The following is a 25,987-nucleotide window of genomic DNA, read 5'->3' as shown; positions in this document are numbered from 1 at the left end:
AACAATTTTCAGAAAAACACTTTTTTCACTATGAATAATGAAAAACATACTGACAATATTTTATATACTTGTCATGATGAATTTTCTTGTTGAAAGCTGTTATAGCTTGAAATGAGCTGAAAGGTCTTGATGAACCACTTTGGCAAACCAGTGCTGATATAACACTGGCTCAAAAAAGATATAGCAGACTGCCAGGTTACGAAAATGGGTGTTTTATTTTAAAAAGTAATACACTTAAATGATGAAATAAAATTATATAACATCAAATAAAAACAATGTAATCGCAAATCAACTGTCTTGGGATTCGTCCAAACAAAACAGCCTTGTTCTCTCTGGTTTTTAACACCGTGTCACATTTCAATGATGTAACAGTTATAAAACATCAACACATCCTATGGAGGTCAAGTAACCCAGGCCTCAGACAATGAAATCCTGTTATATTTTGGCTTTTATAAAATCAGTTAAGCATCAACAGAAGAAAGGTACAGGAAAAGGGACACATTAGGACTCAATTCTGTGTCCCCATGAGCACAGCTGCTCTTTATGTATCAGGAGCAATGCATTTACACAGAGTTCAAACTTAAAAATCCTATTTTGTAAAGTTTGTAGATCAGGGCTGGGACACATATTTTGTCTTATATGACAGGTTTGCGGTCAATGTAGTTGCGTCCTACTGAAAGTTCACCAACTTTCTCCATCACTGTAACAGATGCTGCTGGCTCTAGATCTTCAGTCCAGACAAGAAAGAAAAACCAAGTTGAGACCTGTAAATTCCACTTCAACCCATATGCTGACCATTTACAGGGATTCCCAATTGGTTCAGTTTAGTAAAATTGCACCACCTGAAAGCCTCTGAGGCAACGGAAGGCCAACGTGTCCAGATTGCCCAGATCTATGAAGTTATATTCCAGGTGAACCCTGACTAGGCGGCTGAGAGGAGACTCATTGCCTTGACCCCAACAGAAAGCATCACGTGGAATTACACGGATCTCGTTGTGTGAAAATGTTGCAGAGTGGAGCCATAACGGGAGCTGCCTTGGTACCTGTTGTAAGGCGTTGTGACTCATGTCTAGCTGATGCAGAAGTGGAAGAACCCGGAAGGCACCAAGGGCCACTTTAGTGATCTTGTTTCTTGCTAGGCCTAGGTGCTCCAACTGAGGCATTGAGATAAAAGCATCTTTGCCAATGCTAGAGATGAAGTTTCTCTCCAAGTTAAGGGTCTTTATGCTGCGGGGTAGATGGAGAGGAACCTGCTTCAGTAAGTTGCCCTCTAGATTTAAACTCTCGAGGCGACTGGCATTCAGTAGTGCTGCCTTCCCAAGACCTTTATCGGTCAATCTATTCACACTTAGATCCAGGACCTGCAGCTCCGCCTCGCCCCAGAACATGTCGCCTTGGAGGCGTTCAATTCGGTTGCCTCTCAGATAAAGTTCTCGAAGACTGATGGGCAGCTGCAGGGGAACAGAGGCAAGCTGATTGTAGGAAAGTGTAAGCGTCCGAAGTTTGCCCAACGGTAGAAGAACTCCTGGAGGGATAGTGGATGATTTGTTCCCCAGGCTGTTGTTGCTCAGGCTGAGGATCAGCAGGTTTGGGCAGCGTCCGAAGGCTGTGTTGGACATTGCATTTACCTGGTTCCCATCCAGCCGTAGCTCCTCTAGAGTAACAGGCAGGTCATTTGGGATACTTTGGAGAAGGTTCCGCTCTATGTATAGTCTCTTAAGGCTCTTGATCCCGTCAAAGGAACCCTCGATCGTCTCGTCTGTTAAATGGTTGTTGCTTAACACCAGGAACTCCATGGAGTCATACTCAGAGAGCAACTTCAGTTGAATGCTATTGATGTGGTTGTTCATTAAGAGAATGTAGCGGGAGTTGTAAGGAATTCCGTAAGGTATTTTGTCCAGATGTTTGTCGGAACACTGCACAACCCTGGAAAAGAAGAGACCATGTCAAATTACAGCATGCAAACTGATCAGATACTCAGAAGCATCAGGACCATTTTTAAAGGGATAGTGTGCCCAAAAATGATAATTTTCTCCTTCCAAACCCGTAAGACCTTTGTTTACTTTCGGAACACAAATGAAGATATTTTTGATGAAATCCGAGAACTTTCTTGACCCTGCATAGACAGCAATGCAACTGACACGTTCAAGGCCCAAAAAGATTGTAAAGATGTCGTTAAAATAGACCCTTTTGTGACATCAGTGGTTTTTGTACACAACGAAAACAAAAATAACAACTTTATTCTATTAACGATGTCCTTACTACCTTTCTGGGCCTTGAATGTGTCAGTTGCGTTGCTGTCTATGCAGGGTCAAGAAAGTTCTCGGATTTCATCAAAAATATCTTCATTTGTGTTCTGAAGATAAACAAAGGTCTTACGGGTTTTTCATTTTTGGGTGAACTATAACTTTAAGCATGTTGGTTTAAGATTTAGTAGACACGTACCTCCCATAGCAGGAACATTCTGAGGGACAGTAGTGATCTTCAAAATAGGGAAAATACGAAGGTGTTGTTGGTTTCAATTTTCTCTCTCGTTTGAACTTTTTCACTTTCTTTGCTTTTTTCGGAACTTTGGTCTTCTTCGCCTTTACTTTGAGGACCTTTTTTTTCTTTGCTTTCAGTGTCATATTGTCTTTAGGTTTGTGTTTTGATTTGACTATAAATGTAGGGGCTTTTGCAGTGGGTCCTGCCCTTGCTGCCATTGCTGCGGCATCAACACTCACTTCCTCCAGTGGGTGGAGTTTAGAGCTGTTCATCACATGGAGCTCCACTCTGAGATCATCATTCGTGCTGCTTTCATTTACTAGTAAGGTGGCTCCAGTCGCCTCAGCAGTTGAATTCACAGTGTGAAGTTTTGTGGTTATGATAGGCAAGGTTTCAGTAGTTGTTGCTGGTCCTTGTGAAGTGGAGGGGAATGAGGAAGGTACAGTAACTGATTTTGTATGCAAGTTTAAGACAGGTTGGGAGGCGGTAGCCATGGTTGGAGGAGTGGCCTTCTGATTGACAGTTGGAGGTAGATCACCCTCAATTTCTTGTGAATGGCTGGTGTTCTGTGCAGTAAGGATGGGTTTGGTTAAGATTACATCTGACATGTCGTGTTCATCCACATTCTGTTCTTGCTGCTCCTCTTTTTCTACTACTTCTTTGCTTTTTACATCAGTTCCTCTTGTTTGTTTCACCCTTTTTGTTTTCTTCATACCATGTTCTTCACCTGTGTCCGTTTCTTCTTCTGCCTCTTGCATTGTGACCTCTTCCTCACTTCTTTTCTCCTCTTCAGTGTTGAGAGCCTCCATCAAACGATCAAGTTTCCGCTCCGCCCAAAGGTCACCTTCTGCTGATACATTCTGCATGACTGTCACATTTACACCTGTAAGAGGCAATAAACCTTTGTGAACTTAATGAACACAAAATCTCCTTCATAACTGATGATTCATTTGCTTTTAGGGCATTTGCCAACTGTAATACATAAGTTACATGATTAAAAGACTGCACTGTGAGTTAGGGACATTAGAGACAAATACATTTACATATGAACTGAACGATTTGTGTTTATTTCATCTGAAACATTCTGTACTTAACCGTAAAAGACAAACTTAAAAAAAATCAAGTAAAAGCAATAATTTAACCATGAGTAATTAATCATTTAAATTCAAAGAGCACTTACTTGGCTGAAGCACAATTGTGTGTACAGGCACAGCAAAAATCCAAAACAGCAACATGAGGGGCTTCATTTTTGGCTAAAATGGCTAAAGAGAAGAAAACAATTTTCTAATTGATGTGAAAAGCAGATTGTTAAAAATGTATTTGTCTGCCGTAAAGGTCTGTGGCGATCAACCGAGCTCCCAGAGACTGAAATAAAATACTCATGATTTTCTAAATGGCTGACAACCACAATAAAAGGTGCCAGGAAGCATCTGAACTGGTTTCCATTTGCAAGCCATAACTGATCGTGTGAGCAATAAATCCAGATCGTGAGATTTTTTAATGAGATCGGCCCGCCAGGCACAGCTTACCTGGAGTGCGTTCAAGGTGAGTATGTGGCGTCCTTCAGATGTTTAAGTCCTTGTACTCTGCAGATATGGAAGACATGCTGGCTTCCTGTGTTGCATAGACTGTCTCTACACGACTGAGACTGACACACATACACAAACAAATAGATGCGCATCCAGACTAATGGACCCATTTAAAGACTCTCCTTCTCCCTAATGCAAATTCCACATACACGCTCAGAAAAATGATACACTCTTGAGTAATAGCTCTCTTCAAAGACACTTATCATTACGGGAATTTTCTCACTCACACACCAGATCCAGAAAAATCTAACGGATCAATTCAGGGGAACGGAGATAGACATAGTGGATAGAAAGGTCAAAGGTCAGGATTCACTTTAGGATTGACACTATTTGCTTTACTTTCACAAATACTGGTGCCGACTCACTGGCACCACAATGACAAGTGTTTCCCTAAAAGGGTCTGTGGCCTTTGACCTTACAACAGGTTCGTATTTAATCACATAGAGCTGTGTGAGGAGGGACAAATTGTTTGGATGAAGAAAGTTATATTCAAGACTGAGAATTCAAATGTTCAAGAATCTGTCATTGTAAAAGCCATTTTGTCCATCACCAATCACGAATTTCAGATGTAAAACATTTTCTAAGAAATGTCTTCACTTTTCAGAGGCATTTTTGCAAGCCACTGCCTAATTCTGACTCCAGATGCAACTTTAATCAGAGTGTGAGGAAATAAAAAAATGATTAAAGTAAGATGTTCGCTGTCACCACCAAGCAGCAGGAGAGGAATGCGTGAGCTGGCAGGGAAACAGATATTTGGGCAGAGTTTCACGGTGTCGGCATAAAAACTTTATCAGGTCATGTCAGTACTAGTTTATTCTGACTCAAATTTGTTTACATTTTTTTAAAAATATTTAACGTTTGAATTCAATTAGGCGTTTTCAAACTCGTGGGCTCCTTAATGTCATGATATGAAGAAACATGTATATTTTAAGATTCATTTATGTAAAAAAGATATTGAGATATTGTCAAGAAATGGTGTTTAAAAACGTAATAATTGGCATTATTTTGTACTGTGCTAACCAAACTAACTTTTTTTTTTTTTTTTTTTTTTTTACTTTAAATGAATTCATAAATCTAATTTATCTGTATAACACTTCACAACACAAATTGGCCATTTTCACAATAATATTTTTTCATTTTTACACTTTTTCTATCTGACATTTTCCATGAACCCTCTAGCACCCGCTAAAAGCCCCCTGGAGCCCCCTACTCTAAATCACTGCCATAAAGACAAGTATTTCAAGCTAACTAAATAAATGACCAATGACAGCCTGACAAATGTCTTTCACATTTGTGAAATCTGTTTTCACTATGCCTAAGTCTTCAAATCTTGCATTTTTCTTCAGTGGAATTGTGTTTCCAGTTAGGCCCGTCACTGGGCTCTCTCAAAGTATTATCAATCCATAGCCTACAAGAAAGATAGAAGACACCATAACATCACGTTGGGGATATAACTTGTATAAATAATCCACATTCATTAAAATCGAATGCTCCCAATGGCCCTAAATGACTTGAATGGTCAGCACAGCAGTATGACAGAGTGAAGAACAGCTTGTGTCTTATAGATCAAAAGACGGTTATTCTTTAATATTCTTTTGAGCTTCAATGAAAACAGCAGTCTGCATGCTATTTTTTTTATGAGGATTAGACTACATTATAAAATACATCGTAAATACTTTAATATATACACATCACCTAAAACACAGCGAGTACTTTTTTAAACATACACTATATTAAAATATATAGACATATTAAATCATTTAATAAAAGTTCTTTTTAAAATATTAGTATTATATTATACATAAAAAGAAAGCATTTTCACCCCCAAGTGTAGGCTTTTTTTTTTTTTTTTTTTTTTAATAGATAAAGTTCTAAAATAAACCACCAGGGGACATTACAGGACCATTTAACCTTTCAAATGTTCACCCATATGGCCACTCTGTTGTGTTATGTAAGAATTTAGGTCAGAAGTGTATATAGAAGCGGATTGTTTCTCCAACAAACTTTTCCAGCTACCTGTTTATAAAGTGCTATTGGCATCAGCGCATGTAAATACAGAATACAATAGGACACTGAGAAATATGATTATTTATCTTTGGTGTCACTACTATCATTCTGAGATCTAGATGGACAGAATGAGGGAACGACACAGACTTGAGAAAAGAAAGGATAATGTTAGTCTTACTATCTGCTGGGATGAGGAAAGAAACTGGAGCAGCTTGTCCCAGACGGACCACCTGTTTGGAAAAAGGCAACAGGGTGGGAGTAGAAAAAAAGGTTAATATTTCATATTCAACTATAAGGAGAGCTTACATTAGGCCTAAATATCATGTAATATATCTGAAAGCTGCATTTTCAGGCCTTATACCATTATTGCTCCTTATTTAATTCCTTATGGTGTCAATGGTAAACCCTTTACATTTGTTGAAAGACACCGATGACACAGCTAGACTCAACACTAAACCTTTTGTTAGCTCTCTTTTGTGCATGTGCTAAAGCTGTAATGACGCACACCTGGTCAGGAGACAGCTGAACGGCCAGCTGTCCAATTACATTTGCTCAAAGGACTGTAATTTCAACACGGCTTGTTGTTTATGAATGCAAATATCCTAAAATTAAAGCTGACAGTCTGTACTTTAACCGAACAGCGATGAAGTCAAAGAGAGATAATAGAAACCTCATGGCTGATTTTCCAATTCCAATTTAGACCTGAAATAAAAGCAAATGTTTTGGCCTTCGGATGGACTAATTGATTGCACTTTGTGTGTGAGTGTGTGCAGACTACATATACACACATGCATCAATCCACTCGATAACCAAACCAGAACTGCGAGGAAGTTTCACTACAGCTTGCTATTAAATGTGTACCCTGAAGGTTAACCAATCATTTAGATTCATGTAGGGGAATTCACTAAAGCCAAATGTATACTTGACATGAACACGCATGCGTAGAGCCAAACGCATAAGCCCCAAGTATACAGTACTTCAGTTCTGACACGAAGGTGTAGCATTAGCATACAGCCCACTGCATAAGCCTACGCTTCAGTTTTGATGCAAACTTTTAATGTATGCATACAGACAAACACTTAAAGGGATAGCTCACCCAAAAGAGATTTTGTGCATCAATCCATCATAAAAAAAGTACTCCACACGGCTCCAGTGGTGAATAAAGGCCTTATGAAGTGAAGTGAGAAAGATATCCATATTTAAAACTTTATAAACTGTAATCTCTAGGTTCTGCAAATTTTCATACGTGCAATTCATGAGAAAGTGGCATTCCAGCGGATGACATAAGTGTGGTGTAAGCTCTGGTGAAATAACGTCTCCTCTTGACTTATATCAAAATCCTCAGATTTTCTTTTACAAATCCTAGTTTTGTACTTCTAATTCATGAACGGTGTTTTGCTCTCTCCTCTGCACTTCTATGTTCATCACTTCTCATGGAAGCTTACGCTACGCTTACGACTTACGTCATCCGCTGGGACACCACTCTCTCGTGAACATGCATATGACAATTAGTGGAAGTTAGAGATTACAGTTTATAAAGTTTTAAAATATGAATATTTTTTCTTACACAAATGCTTCACTTCTGAAAGCCTTTATAAAACCCCCGGAGCCCAGCACTTTCAGGGGCTTCAAATTCTCCACCATCAATCACTACCATTATAAAGTGCCAGGAATTTTTTTTTTTTTTATTATTGAACTCTGATGGTATTCATCTGAAAGAAGAAAGTCATATACAGCTAGGATGGTTTGATGGTGAGTAAATCATGGGGTAATTTTCATTTTTAGGTGAACTATTCCAAAGTCTAAAGTATACTTTGATTTTGACACTTATTTAGTGTACGCCTTCAGCCAAATGCATAAACCCAAAATATAATTCAGTTTTGATGCAAATGCATAGAATGTGTACAGACAAATGCATAAGCCCAAAGAACAATTCAGTTCTAATGTGAACGCTTTGCGTAAGCATACAGCCAAACCATAAGCCTAAAACATAATTCAGTTTTGATGAGAACACTTAACATAGTTGCACAGCCCAAAATATAATTAAGTTTTGACACAACACTTACAGTGTATACATATAGCCAAATGCATAAGCCCGAAGTTTATGTCAGTTTTGATGTTATTGCTTAGCGTCCAAAGTTTACTTAATTTGTGATGCAAACGCTTAGCATATAACCAAATGCTTAAGAGCAAAATATACTTAAGTTTCGACACGAACACTTAGGGTATAGACAAATGCATATGCCCAATACTTCAATTTTGACGCGAATGCATAGCGTATGTGTACAGCCAACATATATTTCAGTTCTGATGTGAGCATTTAGTATACATGTGCAGCCAATTGCAGTCCAATGTATACTTCAGTTTTGACGCAAAGTACATCCGAATGCATAAATCCAAAGCATACTTCAGTTTTGACATGAACAGCCAAATTAATAAACCCTAAAATATACTTAAGTTTTGTCGCAAACATTTGGCATACACACACAGCTGAATGCACAGACTTTATGATTTGGGGAAAAATCAGATTATGATTTTTCTAAGGTGCACTGATTCAGTGCATCAGTGCTTGGCTAAACCACACTGGGTGAATAAGATGCAGGGTTTTGTGCTTATAACACTATAAACAAACATATCATTGGTCAACTGTTCATTGAACAAAGTGATGGACAAACAAAGTCTGAGGTCAGAAAGCCCATAAATGCACCATGATTCCCATTCCGGATCCTGTCAACCTTGGGTGTATCAAAGCTTAGTGGTATTGACCTTACGCTGAGGAACACCTGGGTCTCTCACAGAGTGATTTAACCACCAAGGACGTGCTTTCTGGTTTCGCATACAGCCTGACTGGAATGCAGTATTATTTTCAATGGAAATAGTCAAGTTTCTGCTGAAACTAATGATGCTTATACTGAAAACAGAAAGGAAAACCGAGAAAGGAGAGCCAGAGTGACATTGACTGAGAATAGGATATCTCCTCCCCTCAACCACAGATCCATCTGTCTGCTGGGGTTCAGGGATTTGAAAGGTCATAGGTCGCAGACAGTGATCAATGTGTGTGTGTCATGTTCATACAGTAAAGACAGAATGAACTTTATGCTTGTCTTATCTTTATACACATAAAACCTTATCAATTTTCCAACCGTCTGTCGCTCTGATGCCACTAACTATGGGACTAACTGTCTCCTGCCCACGTCTCTGATAGAAAAGCCTGTGTAAATGTTTAATCACAGCTCACTGCTAATTCTGGCTCAGTCTCACATCCCAGAGCCGATTACCAAAAGATATGTAATGTAGCAGTTGGACGACCCGATTTCGAGACTTTAATTTCTCCTTATTCCTGGATTTTCAGAAACCGACCACACGCTACCAGTCACACATGTACAAGCGTAGACTTTTTTTTCACTCGCATAGAACATCCAAATATTTTCATGGATCCATCCCTCTTTCATGAGATCTATGAGGCCTGAAGCGGGGCCCCTGACAGGCCCCTGTTCTGTTGTCTTAACCCTGCCTAGAATATCCCAGTTTATTCCTGCCCTCTTCATGTTTTCTTTGGACATGTGGATCGTTCGATGTGTAGAGAGGAGCTGGAAGTCTTTGGAAAGCACTGAGAGCAATAAAAAAAGAGGGGAGACATGTGTTGAAAGGAAAAATGAGATGCATGCATCATGTTGACGAAAGGGAAATTTATAACTCATCCTGTAAAAATATTAAAACTGAAAGATCAGAAAACATTCTATTTTTAAAATACTATTCATATAGACGTTCATCTATCATTTGGGAATACTTGTTCAATATTTAAAAACATGCCTTGTTTTATTTCGTTTAGTGAAATTTCTGTGTTTTATAAACACATTTGTATTATATTTTTTATATATATTTATATTGCATTATATATTTTATTGTATGTATTTTTGTATCTCTAAAAAGTAAACTAACCTAAGGATGTTTAGATGTTTTAACACTAGTATCATAAAAATGTCTATCATCAAAAATTCTATATTAAAATCTATTTTTATAGATGATTTTGGTTTATATTTATAGTAAAACAAGACTTTCTGCAGTGTATATTTTCATGAGCTGCACAAACTGAAGGATTCGACTATAGGTTTATGAAATATATCTATATCTAAATAAATCTGCCCTCAAATCAAATCAGACAACCATTAAGGTCAGAGTTGAGTAAGTCTGTGTGGATGACGGGAAGTTGCAAGCTTGACTCCACTTTAATATGTAAGAATGGGGCTGATGTGAAAGACAGACCAATCTATATAATGGAGCCCTCTATCTGCGAGGATTATTAAAAGCACACGCACAGACAGACGCATATAGGCATCGTATTGATTTGTGCGCATATGTAGGACGCTGGAGACTAAGACACAGCTGGTGATCTTCTGATGATAATGCAAAATACGAAAATAAAGAGAGGGAGACAGATTTCCAAAGCCTGTCAAGTTAGACCGTGATTTTAGGTTGGCTGTAACCTACTGCATGAATATTCAGATGACCATATGTACAGAGTGTTGCTTTTGTGTGTGTTTGTGTGTATTTGTGTCTTACTTGGACTCAGCTGACAGCAACACCATATGTTTCATGACACTTGTATCAATGCTGCATTTCCTAATCAATCAAACACACACGCACACAATCCCAGAGTGCACTGATAAAATTTAAATATGCACTCAAAACAGATGTGATATTGTAAAGCTCAATTTTGAGCATACTAATTTGACAATTTCACAATAGATCTAATGGCACCATATTTGATTTAAGAGCTACAGCAGAAGTTATGGAAGCTTGATAAATAAATGAAATCACAATTCTGAATTTATAACTCACAATTTGGAATTTTTAATTGACTTACAATTTTTAGAATAGAGATATAGAGCAAGTTTACATCTTGAGTTATAAAGTCGCAATTACGAGTTAACATCTCACAATTCTGACCTTTTCCTCAGAATTTTGAATCTCGCAATTTGTTTTTTGTTTCCATTTGTTTTCATTGCGACTTTTTAATCTCACAATTCTGGCCTTTTTTCTTAGTGAGTTATAAAGTCGAAATTACGAGTTAACATCTCACAATTCTGAATTTTTCTTTTGAATTTTGAGGTTACATCTCGCAATTCTCTTTTTTTTTTTTTTTTTCACCACAGAAAAAAAATGTATATTAAAAAAGGTCATTGTGACTTTTTAATCTCACAATTCTGGTTTTTATCTCAGCGAGTTTACATCTTGAAATTCTGTGTTTCAGATTTTTAATCTCACAATTCTTGCAATTGTGAGTATATATCTTGATTTATGAAGCCACAATTGTGAATGAATTGTTTAAAGTTTATTATATTATATATAAATAAACTTTAAACTAATATTAAAATACATATATTAGTGCTGTCAAATGATTAAATCGCATCCAAAATATATATACACACACATACATAAATATACACAGTATACACATATATTATGTAAACAAAACTATATATATATATATATATATATATATATATATATATATATATATATATATATATATATATATATATATATATATATATATATATATATATATATATATATATATATATATATATATACACACACACACACACATATACATACACACATATACATACATACACATATATATATATATATACACATATATACACACATATAATACACAACTGTAGGTTTATACTTCACAATTCTCTGTCTGTGTGTGTGTGTAAGTGTGCATACACACAGTCTGCATACACAGAATTGTGATATATAAACTCACATATATAAATCAAATTTTACACATTTACAATACTTTTAATTTTAATAAGCCTAAAAGGCTGTATATACTTTGGCATTATATAACCATAAAAGGTTTGAAAACCCAACCAGTAAATAACATTATAAAAAATATCCTTTTACAAAATCAAAACATTGTATACACCCCAAACTCTGAACTGTGTTTTTCTAGAGAACCAGGGTAAAGGGCCACCCATGAGCGCATTAGAGGAAAGACATGTGGCAGACTTCTAGAGACATGCTGATTTGTCTCGTGGTGAGATCTAGGCTTAAACCTAGTGTGTATCAGCAGGGGGGCTCAGGTTGGCGAGACATGCTATTATGTCATGACAGCACTCACTGGCACACTTGTATTTGTGTATGTGTGTTTTGGGGGAGAGGGGGGGGCAGGAGGTTGGCTGTGGGGGGCTGATAGGTGACGCCAAAGACGGCCAAGACTGCATGACAACAGATCTCTCATTGGCTGCATAGTGGCTCTTTTAACCAATCATGCAGTCCCTTGAGTAAGGGAAAAAAAAAAAAAACAGATGCTTAACATTGTGTGAAAGTGCACTCTCTCAAACTGAGGGGAGACGCTGAGAGAGAGAGAGAGAGAGAGGTTTCGAGTTGTCAAACTGAGTTTCCCAAAAGACGATTCATCTTTCTTAAGGTGCTGTGATGTGTTTCACAAAAGTAGATATGCAGAAGTTCAGAGATCACATTTGCATTTTAATAGAGCTTGAAACGCACATTTCCAGCAAACTACCTTCACGCTTCCACCCTTTAGATTTCCCTTCCCAAGGGTTCATTTTAGAAGCTTCTCATGCAAACTTTGAAAACAATACGTCTGGGTACGGCTTAAAGGAGCATGCCTGCCGTAGACAGATGTTCATTTCATAAGCTTGTGTCTCTCTCGCTCGGATGATGATGATGAGTTTTTAGGTCAGGCTGAATAGACACTGTACAAGAGCAGACAAAACTGATTTCGGAGGGTTTGGAAAGATCAATGTTAACCTTTTCAGTGTCTAGTTTGTGTGTGAACTACTTCCAATATGATTGAACCAAAAGTAATATCAGGGTCAGTGCTCTTGTTATCTATTAAGTCTTGCAAAATGAATGTTGCAGTGCATACATATAATGAGATTTTCAGGTTGAACTGACATTAACAAGCTGATATCAAATGTCCTGATAACATATTGAAGGAAAGAACCTCATTAAAAGACTGAAATTCTTAAAAAGTGAATTCGACAATCTTTTTCGATTATTTCTTCTACAATGTTAACAAACATTGTTAATATTTTGAAAAAAAACAGTTGAATCAAAATCATATGGTGCAACCAACAGTCATGTGGTCCAAACTATTTTAAATTTCAGTTTGACCTTTTCATTGCAAGGCAAGGTTAGCTCAGGTATAAATTATATTTATAAAGATGTGTACACAAAGGTGTAAGGAAAATGTTATTACTTTTCCCTTGACAGTTAAACCACATGACATTTTTATTTCTTTATTGGAAATCTTTTTGAGGTTTATACGGCACAGTATTCAGCAAGTAAACAAAGGGCCTTTTCACACACGGCTTGAAACGGACACATATTAAAGCCTTTCCCGATACCTATCTGAACCAAACTTATTCTCTCAACCCATCAGCTGTCTTTCACCCTGGATACAAACTATAAATAACTGTCAAATCTGACCTGTTGAGAGAATTTCAATAATAACACTGTCAAATTGGTTTTTCCCCCTAACAAAGGCTGTTTTCTCCCCATCCTGAAGGGTGTTTAAATTAGACGAGTGTCTCTCTCAATCTAGATAAGTCACTGTGTTTCCATGTCAACCTGTCTCGGATCGAACCACCGGCTGACATGATGATTAATGCTGTAGAGCCTTGGCTTGTTTGCTTGCGCCAATGGAAAATGTAGATATAAAATAATAAAAAAAAAAGATGTGGCCAGATTATTATGTTAAGTGCTGGCCAGCAGCTGTTGCTGTTCTTGACTCGTGCACAGAGATTCAAATAGATGAATCATTTTGATCTGGCTCATTTACATGAACAATCCAAACAAACCGACTCATTAAAACAAAATCACATGCTATATAAGATTGCTTCTATATGCTCGACTGTAAAGCTGCATTGGTTGTTGGTTGTTTGTTTAAACTTGACAGAAACTAAGGGGCCAGTCCGTTCTGCTCTAGGAAGCCCAGACAATCCACTTAACATGAAGAGAGCGCAGGCTGTCCCTTCTCATCATAGTGTGGTAAAGTGAAGACCAGACCCTCAAATCTCCTGTGAGCTGTGCCAGTTTGGGTCGAAATATAAAGCCGGTGTAATTTTATAATGCACTGAGTATGTGTGTATCTGTGTTTATGTACAGACACAGTAGTAATCCAGTCTTTTGAGTGGATTAAATTGGATTGTCTGGAAACCTTCTTTCTTCTGTCCTCTGACACACACACACACACATTTACTGAGCTATCTAAATGGAGAATATTAGATGTTTATTGTTTTTATAATGAAATTAGAACAATATATCATTTATATATCCATCATTTATATAGGATGTGGTGTGTAAATGAATAAATACATATAGCACATTGAAAAATAGAAATATAGAAAAGAAAAAATCATTTTAAATTCATGTACTTTCAATTCATACTGACTAATTCTAACCATTAAACTATACATATGTATTTATATATTTTTTTTAAATAAACATACATATTTGCAATAAACATATATATATTTTATATTATATTTTATCAATATAACTCAATACATACCCGAACATTCTATTTGTTTATCTGTCATGGTGGGTACTTCTATTATTTTTATACTGAGGTAATAGTCTGTAATATTATAAATATTTTTTATCCCTACTATTAAACCTAACTCTCATACAAAACTTTTGCTAACCCTAGCCATTTATTAAACCATTTTCCTTGTGTGGTCCCCACAGTGCAGGTGATATCAGGTTTTATTATATTTTTGTAGACATTTGGTCCCTTCAATTTAGGCAAGACCAGACCCACACACAGTCTTCCTGTGGGTGCATGAGCATGTTTTAGTGTGTAGGCGTCATCCAAAGTTTACACACAACACATCATAACACACACGCTCAACCAGATGAAAGATTGCTCAACCAAAGAAATAAAACTACACAAACAAACTTCTCCTACCCATTAATCTCCATACTGCACATTGTAAAGAAATGAATGTAGCTCATTAGATTAAAGTGCATGTGTGTCGTTGGCATCTGTTTGAAATATTCTGCTTCCTTTATGTGGCTCCGGCCTCCCACATCCTTCATTAGCTCTTTTATCATCCAGCAACTTAAAGTTCCAGCTATACACCAGTTCTGACATAAGGAAAGAATCAGCACTAAAAAAAGCAGTCAAACACAGCTAGATTATTGATCATCCAACAACACACACTGGCAAGTATCATAAAATACTTGCCAGAAAGTTTCCATGTGCTTAGTCTGTGTATCTCTCTCACCCATACTGACTTACTGGAAGAAATCACAAGTAGTTATTTTCCTGCTTACTGATTGTCATAGCCACTAACTGGAAACACTCATTACAGACCAATGCAGTAGTTTCTAATTCCAAAATACCTGGTTAGTTCAATGAGCAACATGTATTATGTAAGTGAAGGACTATTATGTGCGTTTTTGCTTCATGTTCTGAATGGAATACTGAAAAATCTCTAAAAATAGTATTTTTGAAAAATACTATATTTTTCTTTTACATACATATGATCATTATAAAAATATTATCATGTCAGAAATAAAACATAATTTTTGTATAAAATAACATTTATTTAAATGAAATTGTCTCATTTGATCTGAAATTTAGCATTACATCACTTGCTCACCCATGGATCTTCTGTAGTGAATGGGTGCCATTAGAATAAGAGTTCAAAAAAAGAGTTGATAAAAACATCAAAGTAATCCACACGACTCCATGCCATCAGTTAACATTGTGAGGTAAAAAGCTGCATGTTTGTGAGAAACAAATCCATCAAGGCATTTTAACTTTAAACCATCCCTTAAATCCAAAATACAAGTCCATAATCCATAATCATGCTATATTATAGCTAGAGGTCTCTTTTAGTCTTGATGCATTTGCTAACACAAGCCGTTGATCTAATGAAGTTATGTTGTGGATTATTTTTATGTATTTATCAGCTATTAGATTCCGACGGCACCCATTCACTGCAGAAGATCCATTGATGAGCAAGTGATGTAATGCAATAATACATTTATGATCTCACCTTTTTGTGCACCACAGAACACACATCCATATAAACAGGAGTCAATGAAATAACACATTCATTTGCATTAGCCATTAACCATTATCTGCTTTCCATTATCATTGCTTTTAAGCGATTATTGGCAGAGGTTACAGGTTCCACCATTAGTTTATAGTATTGGTGGTCATATACTGTCCTCTGTAATGAGACAAATTCAATTAGAATACAGATGGTGCGATCAGCCAGTGTCACATCAGTTATCTGCTGTGTATCGGGCAACATACTTTTAGAGGATTTTGGGGGGACGGACTTCTGATGCGTGTGGGTTGTTAAATGTAGACATAACACACATAACAAAACATCTCACAAACCAGCATCTCAACACCAGCTGGACTGAGCATTACCAACTGACCTAAATACTCATCACACAAATGTACAAAAAGCGTATAAATATGCAAAAAGCATCTGATCACTGCAAGTGTAACGAACAGCTATTGACGGTGTCAGTGATCTGTTTGTCAGTCCATTTTGATGTAGGCCGACATTAGATAGTCAAAGGAATTGCTTATCTAAAAATAAAAACCTGTCATCATTACTCGCTCTCATGTCATTCCAATTCATCTGTGGGACACAGAAGGTGAAATATAAAAGATTGGATGCCTTGGTCATTCCATACAGTGAAAGTGGATGAAAACCCAAATTGATAAGTTCCGAAACGAAATAAAATTCACAATTAATGCTGTATAAAACTAGTCAACCTGTTGTATCAAGCACAAGTTTATGTTTTGATTTGATTTGGAGCACTATTTATAAGCAGAAATTGACTGATTAGGGGTTTAGGGTAGATGAGTATCATATGTACGCCGAAAGTCAATTTTTGCGTATCAATACCACGATTTTCTGTTTATACTCTTTATACGCAACTAGTCCATAAAACGTATTCGCTATATTAACAGTCTTGTGAAGTAATACAATAGTTTTGTGTGCTGAATCGACCGACACCGACGTTTTAATTCTTGTATAATACTGATTTTAACTTTTCCTCTAGCGGTCGCATCTCAGTCGCACTTCCGCATATTTAAACTTGCCGCGTAAATATGGGTCCTTGAGGATTCGTCACGGAACGTTCCTCATTTCAAACAGTTAAGGAGCTCAACTGAGCGTAACATAACACAGGTTCTTGAAAATAACTTTTTAAATGACACGCTGTATTAAAAACACAGCTTACCGCGGTTTAAGAAAGCAACAAACAACAAAAATAGCGGTGCACGTTGATATGCGCTTTGGTGAATTAAAAATAAAGCATCATATTTGATTAGTGTACACCAAGTCCTTATAGTCCTTTATTTTTTTTAATTCCCTATTTGTTTGTTTGTTTAATATACATCTCTAGTTCAGCATCATCTGCAACAATGGTTTTAATATTTACAATTTAAAGCTTTAGGTAAAATATTGCTGTAGTGACTGAACTAATCTTCACAAGGACACATGACTGTAATTGTAAAATTACATTTTATATTAAAATGGATTTCATTGATTGTTTAAAAAAGTCATGCAGAATGCACAAAAGAATAAACATTCTTAATGGCCAAGAATGCAATAGGCTATACTGACAAAAAAAAAAAAAAAAACATTTAATAAAGGGATATTGTAGAAATATGTACTTTTCAAGGACTAAATGAACATTTAAAGAGAATGATACTGTGCTGCTCCTTTAATGTTGCCAGTATATATAGGCTACACCTTGATAGAACTTATTCTCTTCAGATGGAAAAAAAGTGGCAATGCGTTACATGCCTCTACATGTACAAACCTTAAGAACAGAGATCCACACCTGATTTTTAACATGTCATACACTCCCTGGAACATGAAAAAGCAGGTGTAACCACACACACACATACACACACCCATACACAAAAAGCCTTTGTTAAGTTGCAGTTCTGTTGGACTGCGATTGTGCCTTTAATTAAGACAAAATGTGTTCAACTTAGGCTTTATTTTTCATTAGCATCTAAAGTCTGGGAAACTGCTCATGATTTCATAACCCTGAAGTCAATTTTTAGCCAGTGAGTAAATGAAAACTATGCAAGTATATTTGCATAAGTGTAAATGTGTGTCCATGCATGTGAATTTCAGCATGTTTGAGTTTGCGAGTGTGCCCTTGTACGTGTCAGTGTGTGTGTGTTTGGCCTCCAAAACCCTTCATTAATGCAGAATTAACATGGACTTGTTCAGAACATCCTGTCCCTCAGCCCCGAGGTCACAGCATTTGTCTGAATTATTCAGTTCAAGAAAAAACACAAACAGATTACTGTGTGCTGAATGCATCAAAAATAAGGGGGACCAGAAATGATCCCTGGGGCATCTATAGTGTAGCATTAAAAAGTATACACCCAAAAATGTAAATTCTGTCGTATATTTTACTCGCCCTCATGTCTTTTCCAACCTGTTGGATTTTATTTCTTTTAATAAGAATATAAATATATTTAAAAAAGTCAGTGGGGTGAAAATTTATTCACCCTGAGGCCATCCAATGTGTAGATGAGTTTGTTTATTCCTCGAAACACATTTGGAGAAATTTAGCATTGCATCACTTGCTCACCAATGGATCCTCTGCAGTGAATGGGTGCCGTCAGAATGAGAGTCCAAACAGCTGATTAAAAATCACAATAATCCAACTTGTGTAAGTAATGAAGTCAAGTCACAACTCCAGCCGGTGGATTTTGATGTGAGAAGACAACAAGGGATGGACTTTTTCTACTGGAGGAAGTGTTATTGTGGATTATTTTCTCCAGAAGCAATGGTTTAAAGTCAAAACATCTTATTGATAGATTTGTTTTTTGTAAACACAAGATGTTAATTTATGAACTGGAGTCGTGTGAATTACTTGTAGATTATTGCTATGTTTTATCACCTGTTTGAACTCTAATTCTGACGGCACCCATTCACTGAGGAAATTTTCAGCAAATTTTCATCTTTGGGTCAACTATTCCAACATTGAAGATTTATCAGTGAAAGATGCAACATGGAATCCAGTTCACACACATTTATTTTCAGTCTCTGAAACGTCCTATCAATCTATCTGTCGTTCTTTCACTCTGTCCAGCTGTCTTCCTACGCCCGCACAGCCCTCCTGCATGGTATTTAATAAACGCATTCAGCCCTGCCGCTGGTGTAACCAGCTGCCCGTCTGTCCTCTATTTGTCTGCCTCCCACTTACTAGAATATTGATGCGGTCCTGCTTTAGCTGCGTTTGATGTCAGCGTTTGTGCCATTGTTACATCATTTAAAAGCAGCTGTCTTCACTGCACTGCAAAAAAGAGATTTAGTTACCTAGTATTGTGGTCTTATTCTCCGGTACAAATAACGTTCCTAAAACAAAACAGATTTACTTAAGTAAAATGTGAAATGAATCAAACTCAGGAGAGTTTATGTATAAAAGTGTAAACAGAAATAGTAAGAACGTCAATTTTGCAATGTGCAAAATTGGAAAAATGCATTATGTTATGTAAGATGTACTAAAAACTATGATTATGCAATAGGTTTAATCACACAGAAAGGTTTCTTTGTTATAGACACAGACGAGTTCCCTTCTCCACCCACATATGCATGTATATTTTCCTTTCATGTCAGTGAAGGGCAACCAGTGCCAGGATTGTTACTCAACTCAATCAGGATGTGTATGAGGTGAGGTAGTTACACACACACACACACACTTTTTGCAACTCCAAATTAGGTCAGTATGACATATACACAAAGCACACGGCATCAGGCTGAATATATTTTGACCTTTAAGTGGTTATGGCTGCACAGAAAACAGAAAAAAAAAAGGCAAAACTGCATTCAGAATGCCTCGCTCTCTTAAATGGGTCGTGTTAGACTGCGATTTAAGCAGGTGACGTAACATTCTGCAGTATAGAGACGCTCTTGCTATCTGGACCCAAGCATCTGACTCTGTCCTTGCTGATGCGATTGCTCTCCCACAACCACCCACAGCTGCGCACACAAGCAAAACACTCATACAGGCCCAAAAAAATGACTGATTAGATAATATGTATCTATATGCAATGATAAAAAAATTAAAGATTATGGCTTTAAAAAATTTTTAACTGGCCTGCTTTCTTTTTTCTTCTTGAATGGTTATGTAACTTCAGAGCGGGAGCAGAAAAGGCTGTTTAATTTGTCTGACAACCTCTAAACGGCAGTAAATTCATAACACGATCTCTGCCATCCTACGTCCCATCTCTTGCATAACTGCATTGAACCGGTTGCCACGGCAGCCGGACTGCCATCCATGTTTAACGCATCACTGGGTCAGTGAAGGCCCGATTTTTTTTTTACAGTTGCACAATTACACAACAACGTTCTTGGGAAAGGGATGGTTTAAGCTAGATAAGGATATGTTTATATGTTTGATTTGTCATAAATACTGAGAGCTGTTGTCTATATAAGAGGTTTGTGAACAGATTTGTGGTAATAAAGCTTGTGTGTACGTGTGTGCACATCTGTGGTTGATCCCTGCTGATTGTATTTGTGCCATGTGTTTCACAATTGTGTTATCCGTTTTCCTGAGAAAATTTCAGTTTACAACAGTTTCGCCATCACAGATAAATTCTGACTAAGTAACTGACCTCTCAATCTAAAAAAAATAAATAAAAATACAAAATTAAATAAAAACCCATAAATTTAAAATATATAGCCCCACATAGCAACTAAATATGAATATAACTATATTTACTATATTTATCCAGTTATTTCTAAATATATATTTTAATAACGGTGTAACTTTTTGTAATTAATATTCATAACATTTTCTAAATAAGAATGAAATAAAACGTAATAGTAATATTAATTATCAAAACAATGGTTAAGTTAACATTTGGTTAGCTGCCAACATTTTGACAATCAAGGCCATGTTCTGATATGATAAACATTAGATTCATTTGCCACAATCAACACAAGATAACTTTTCAGGTCACACAGTTAGAGTTAGAGATTCGCAATATTATGGCCAAGGTCACTGTGATTGTGCATTAGTATTAAACCTACTTACTTGAAGGAAAACAGGGCTAATGTGGCTTTAGATGTTTAATTATTCTTTGTAGAAAAGTCACTTTGCACTATTGTGTAATCAAAAGGCCAAGCATCCAGCTAAGAAGGATTTATCAGTTCCTCATGACTAGAACCAGGGCTATTAAGGTCAAAACCTGAGAACTGTTTCTTAGAGAAAGCATGCACAGCTACTTTTCCTTATACAATATTTTTACACAATTCTGGCTATTATTTGTTTAACTTTTGTCCTGTGGTTAACCAAGAAACAAGAATTTCATCACTTATATTCCGATTAATCTTTACATAACCCACAACAGTTTCTCAATCTGAATCCTATTCAGATTGTGGCAACCAGATGTGCCAAAATACTGTGATTAGTACAACAATGAACTCTAAAATAGAACTGGAATAAACACAGCAACTCTGTTTCAAACCCTAGTGATCTGCCTCGCTGCCTACATCCTGTTCATCAGATACTTCATAAGTGACTGATTTGAAACACTTTACAGCAACTCGCAACTTTCCAATGGAGGTTGATGTTAGCACGTTGCTAAGCTAACAACATAATATAAACACAAACAGCACACACTAACCTTTGCTGAAGAAACATTAAACAGCCTATGCTCGATTGTTGATCTCATCTGGTCTGTTGGCTGGTTTTAGAGGGTTTTTGGTCAGACTGGGAGACCACCTGCACACTCAGATAAACCAGCTAAACACTGGGAGACTTTAAACCAACTATATAACCATCCATTTATAACCAACCTACACCACTTAAGAGCAAACAGCTTAAGGTGGTTTAAGTGAGAGATTTTTTAAGCAGTGACAGTGTAAAATAGTCCATCTATATTTATACTGAACTATTTATAGATACTTCTTAATATGAAATGTATTTATAATAAAAAATTATCTTACTTTCTTCACCATCTTGGATTTGTTTTTTCACTGAGTTTGTTGCAATGCATTCTGGGACTGCTACTTTATTTGGATAAAACACGGCATCTTACAAGGCATCATAATCAAGTTGCCTAAGAGTGTTGTTTTTGTTAACTATACTATTAAAATATTTTTTGGAAAATGAAATAAAATAAATGTAAACTTTTTGAAAAATAACAAAAGCCCATAAAATGATTGAAACTTAAACTAAAATTAAAATATATATAAAAATAAAACCCAATTCAATAAACTAAAATAAAATAAAAATAAACAACTAAAATAGCACTGTTGCCTATTGTCTTGAACAGAAAAACTGCCCTCATTGTTGATGAAAGAACAAATAAAAACTCTACACCCTGAAAACGATTGTCTTGTGAAATCAGGATCCTACAGCCTTGACAGATAAGATGAGGCCAACTGTCCGAAATAACCTGTTACCATGTACTGACCTTGCTAATCAACAGCTGTGTCTGTCCCAGCCAGTCCAGGCCAACCCATATAAGGTTTTTCATTCACATGCAATCAGTTGGAGCGTTCAACGGACAGGCTGATAAACGGACACCATCACCCTCTCAAAACCACCTTAACATGTAACACTATGAATCGTCATTCAGGATAAAATCTAATCTTAACTCAAACATCATTCTTACTGAAGAGTGTACTGTGTACCATGAGCATGTGATGCATTGTTTTTGTCAAATTCAAAGCAGAACAGTGCACAGGGTTAAAGGGAATTAGCTTTGGTCTCTTCCTTCAGGTCAGACCTGTTTGGGACAATGATATGGGTCCACAACATGTTTGAGAAAGTGCATCTAACTTGCCCTAGATCTCTAGATAGGATTATTTGCTCTTTGGGCATGTTTGCCTTGTAAATTACCTTTATGTGTGTGTGCTGAAGGAGAAGGTGGGGTGGTGTGAAATGATACTGGATTATTTATGGTTGTCAGAAAACTTCATCTAATCCGTGGACACTAATTCCTCCCCCACAGAGTGTCCTATATTTAGGATTGCAAACAAAGATCTTATCTTGTAATTTAAGCATCTCTCTCCCTCTCTGTCTTGCTACTTCCCGTCCCAAGTAAGGAACCACAGCTCTAAAGAAAAAAAAAAAGAAAAGAAACAAAATGTGACTCATATTGCTCAATAGTCCTGATCTCAAATTACATTGATTCCCCCTTGGGCTTTCTGTGAGTTTGGATTTCTACTCCACCTCAGCCTGTTTTGTATGAACAAAGTCACAGAATTTGCTGCTAGACAATTCCAGAGAACAACAGCATATAGAGGATATTTTTTCGAAATACTTGAAGTTACACCAACTGAAATTACTACTGGGGCTAGTTGTCACAATTTTCTTATAGGTTTATTCAAAGTCAGTTTCTGAGTAGACACAAATCTTAAAGCCTTTGCTACAAAAAGCCTATTTCAAAAAACATTTGCACCATCATTTCCATAAAAAAAACTACAGTCAAATACATAAAATAAAATATTGTTGTCATGTATTGGATATGTATCCACAATTAGTCATTAAATAGAATATTATAGAATGTTCAGCTAAATTATTTATTTCCCCCGACCCAAACCAGTTCCTGCCTCTCCGAATAATCTCAGTACAGTTTCTTCTATCTTCATCTACTAATCCTCCATTCCCCACATTCTTGCTGTCAAACTAACCATACACTGACTGCGAAATCAAGCACACCAAAGGACGAGCCAAGCCAAGCGATTTTTCCATTTGAAAAAGAAACAAAGAGTGTACTTTCCAAAGACTGTCTTCCTTACAGCTGCTGTTCTCCAAATTGACATTTTAAAGACCTGACGAAATATAAACTGGAGTTGTGACTTTTAGTCCATCTCTATTAGCTTTAAAGTAACATATATTCTAGTATATAGCTGACAAAATTAACTTTAAGTAGATGTTCACATTCAAAATCTAGTCTTTTTCTGATCAAACAATATTGATGACTCATCCTGAACTACATTTAGTTTTGTCCAATCAAATGCTTTCTACCAATCCACCACCAATACCGCCTGACACAAACTAACAACAGAAAGCACAGTAGCAAATCATGTTCACGACTGTGAGAAACTATCGTTCCACTTTTCTGAGAATAAAAGTATTTGCTGTCTCTTTAATCACATTGCTTTTTAGGCAAAACTGAGATATTAGAGGTCTCATTTGTCATTTTCTCTTACCTCGGCCTCTTCAACACTCTCGACCTATCACGTAATTAAATCTAAGCCTTAATTGCGTAAATGTCCCCTCATTAAAGCTCAAGAACATGAGATTAGCATTAGCCCGCTAACTATTACAGGAACTCCAGGAACGATGCGAGGCTTTGTGTGAACAGAGGGGGGAAAAGAATGCTGTTCATATATATAACACACAATAACGAAGGGGATTTTTTACACATAGGGTGAAAAAAATGGATTTTTGAATTATTAACCCACACTATGACTTTAAATCACAAATAGGCACAAAAACACACAACACAACACAAATGTACCCAACTCCATATAATATGCACAAACATTGCTATTTTTGCCTAGTTTCGTTTCATCAACAAAGACTCTTCAAATTACATACTAATCAGCCCCTCAACCCAAGCATAAAGAAGAGTAAGTACAAACAAAGAACACAATGAGAATGTCACTGAATGCAAGACGAGAAGGTTGTGTTTGTATAAGATAAGAAGATTCGGTTTGTTTTTCTGATTGTGAACTGCCGTCGCCCTGTGAGAATACAACATCAGTTCAAACTATAAATGCACTATAAATGTGTTGAATTCACACTTGCATTACACAAACTACAAAAGGACTCTCGAAATGTCTCAGATGCTTCTTAATTGGGTGCTGGGGCATGAAGAGGTCACTAAGATTTCCAACCCCATAAAGACATGGCAAAAAGCATTTCCAGTCCAAGATTTGCACATGCTAGCTCAAACAGGCCCATAGGAACCTCTGCCTTCCCCCAACAGACACACGGCAGAAGAAAGAGGGTGTCAGACGGGCAGAAAAGATGGAGTCTCCACAGACAATGACCTAGTTTTGGTAGCTTATAAACAATCACTTACTCACTGAACACTGACAGATATTAGTGGGGGACAACAGGGAATGTATACAACGAAAGAAAGAAATGAAAATTAAGAATGAAAAATGATGCAGGTAACATTATGGTTTAGATTTGATTTAAATGATTCCGTGTTGAAAGAAAAATTGCATTTTTCCTGTCTTGTATGCATTTCTTATTGAAGTAGGAAGTTTGGGAGGGACAAATCAATATAAAAATAAATATAAAAAATAAAATAAAATAAAAAAGGGGCCTATAGATTCACAAACATTATTTGCTACTTGATAGTCATTGCAGGTCATATTGGGGGGGGGGGGTTATTCTAAACAGCATCTGATTGGACAAAAAACAGTGTAGTGCAGGATGAGTCATCAATATTTTTTTCTAGTTTTCCCAGGAGAACAGTTTAAAAAATTTTAAAAAGTATATTTGCTCAATGATAACTGATGTGTCAGTATTTAAGAGAACACTAGCATATAAATGTTCTCAAAAGAAATAGACCACATGATACAAATTTTGACTTCAGGTTGTTTTAAAATACTCGACTAAAGGTTAACAGTTCATGTGTTGATTTTCTTGAAAAAGTAAACACTGACATATTCAATATTATTTTATTGCACACTCTACCAAGAACCAGAGCAAAAATACCACAAATATATCATAATTAAATCCATACTCATCAAAATTCTCACAAAAACCAAAGCAGCTGAGACTAAGAATATTCTCATCCCATTTCCTTTTGACAACCCCACTTGCTTTTATTCTCAATGGAAACCCTAGTCTATTGGGACAGACATATATTTAAAACGATCGACAGACTGAAT

At 36.5% G+C, this 25,987-nt stretch overlaps 1 protein-coding gene across 6 annotated transcripts in view; it reads right to left on the bottom strand.

Annotated features, from left to right (window-relative positions):
* Positions 1-211: 211 nt before the first annotated feature.
* The window catches only part of wu:fc23c09, an 88,827-nt gene continuing 63,051 nt past the window's right edge, over positions 212-25,987 (bottom strand). For 3 of the 6 annotated variants that reach the window (XM_058773248.1, XM_058773247.1, XM_058773249.1), the window contains exons 3-7: positions 6,259-6,310; positions 4,014-4,132; positions 3,665-3,746; positions 2,446-3,367; positions 212-1,926 (exon numbers count right to left, since the gene is read on the bottom strand). In XM_058773248.1, coding sequence (XP_058629231.1) covers positions 825-1,926; positions 2,446-3,367; positions 3,665-3,731 — 2,091 coding nt within the window. In that variant the 5' untranslated portion in view covers positions 3,732-3,746; positions 4,014-4,132; positions 6,259-6,310 and the 3' untranslated portion in view covers positions 212-824. Of the gene's footprint in view, positions 1,927-2,445; positions 3,368-3,664; positions 3,747-4,013; positions 4,133-6,258; positions 6,311-6,441; positions 7,143-25,987 lie in introns of those variants that run through there. The other 3 variants (XM_058773251.1, XM_058773250.1, XM_058773252.1) reach the window with 2 other exon arrangements.

This window comes from Onychostoma macrolepis, chromosome 04, assembly GCF_012432095.1.
Source record: "Onychostoma macrolepis isolate SWU-2019 chromosome 04, ASM1243209v1, whole genome shotgun sequence".
In the NCBI taxonomy this organism is placed as follows: Eukaryota; Metazoa; Chordata; class Actinopteri; order Cypriniformes; family Cyprinidae; genus Onychostoma; species Onychostoma macrolepis.
The sequence above is the reverse complement of the archived record's forward strand: the minus strand, read 5'-3'. Positions and strand labels throughout refer to the sequence as shown.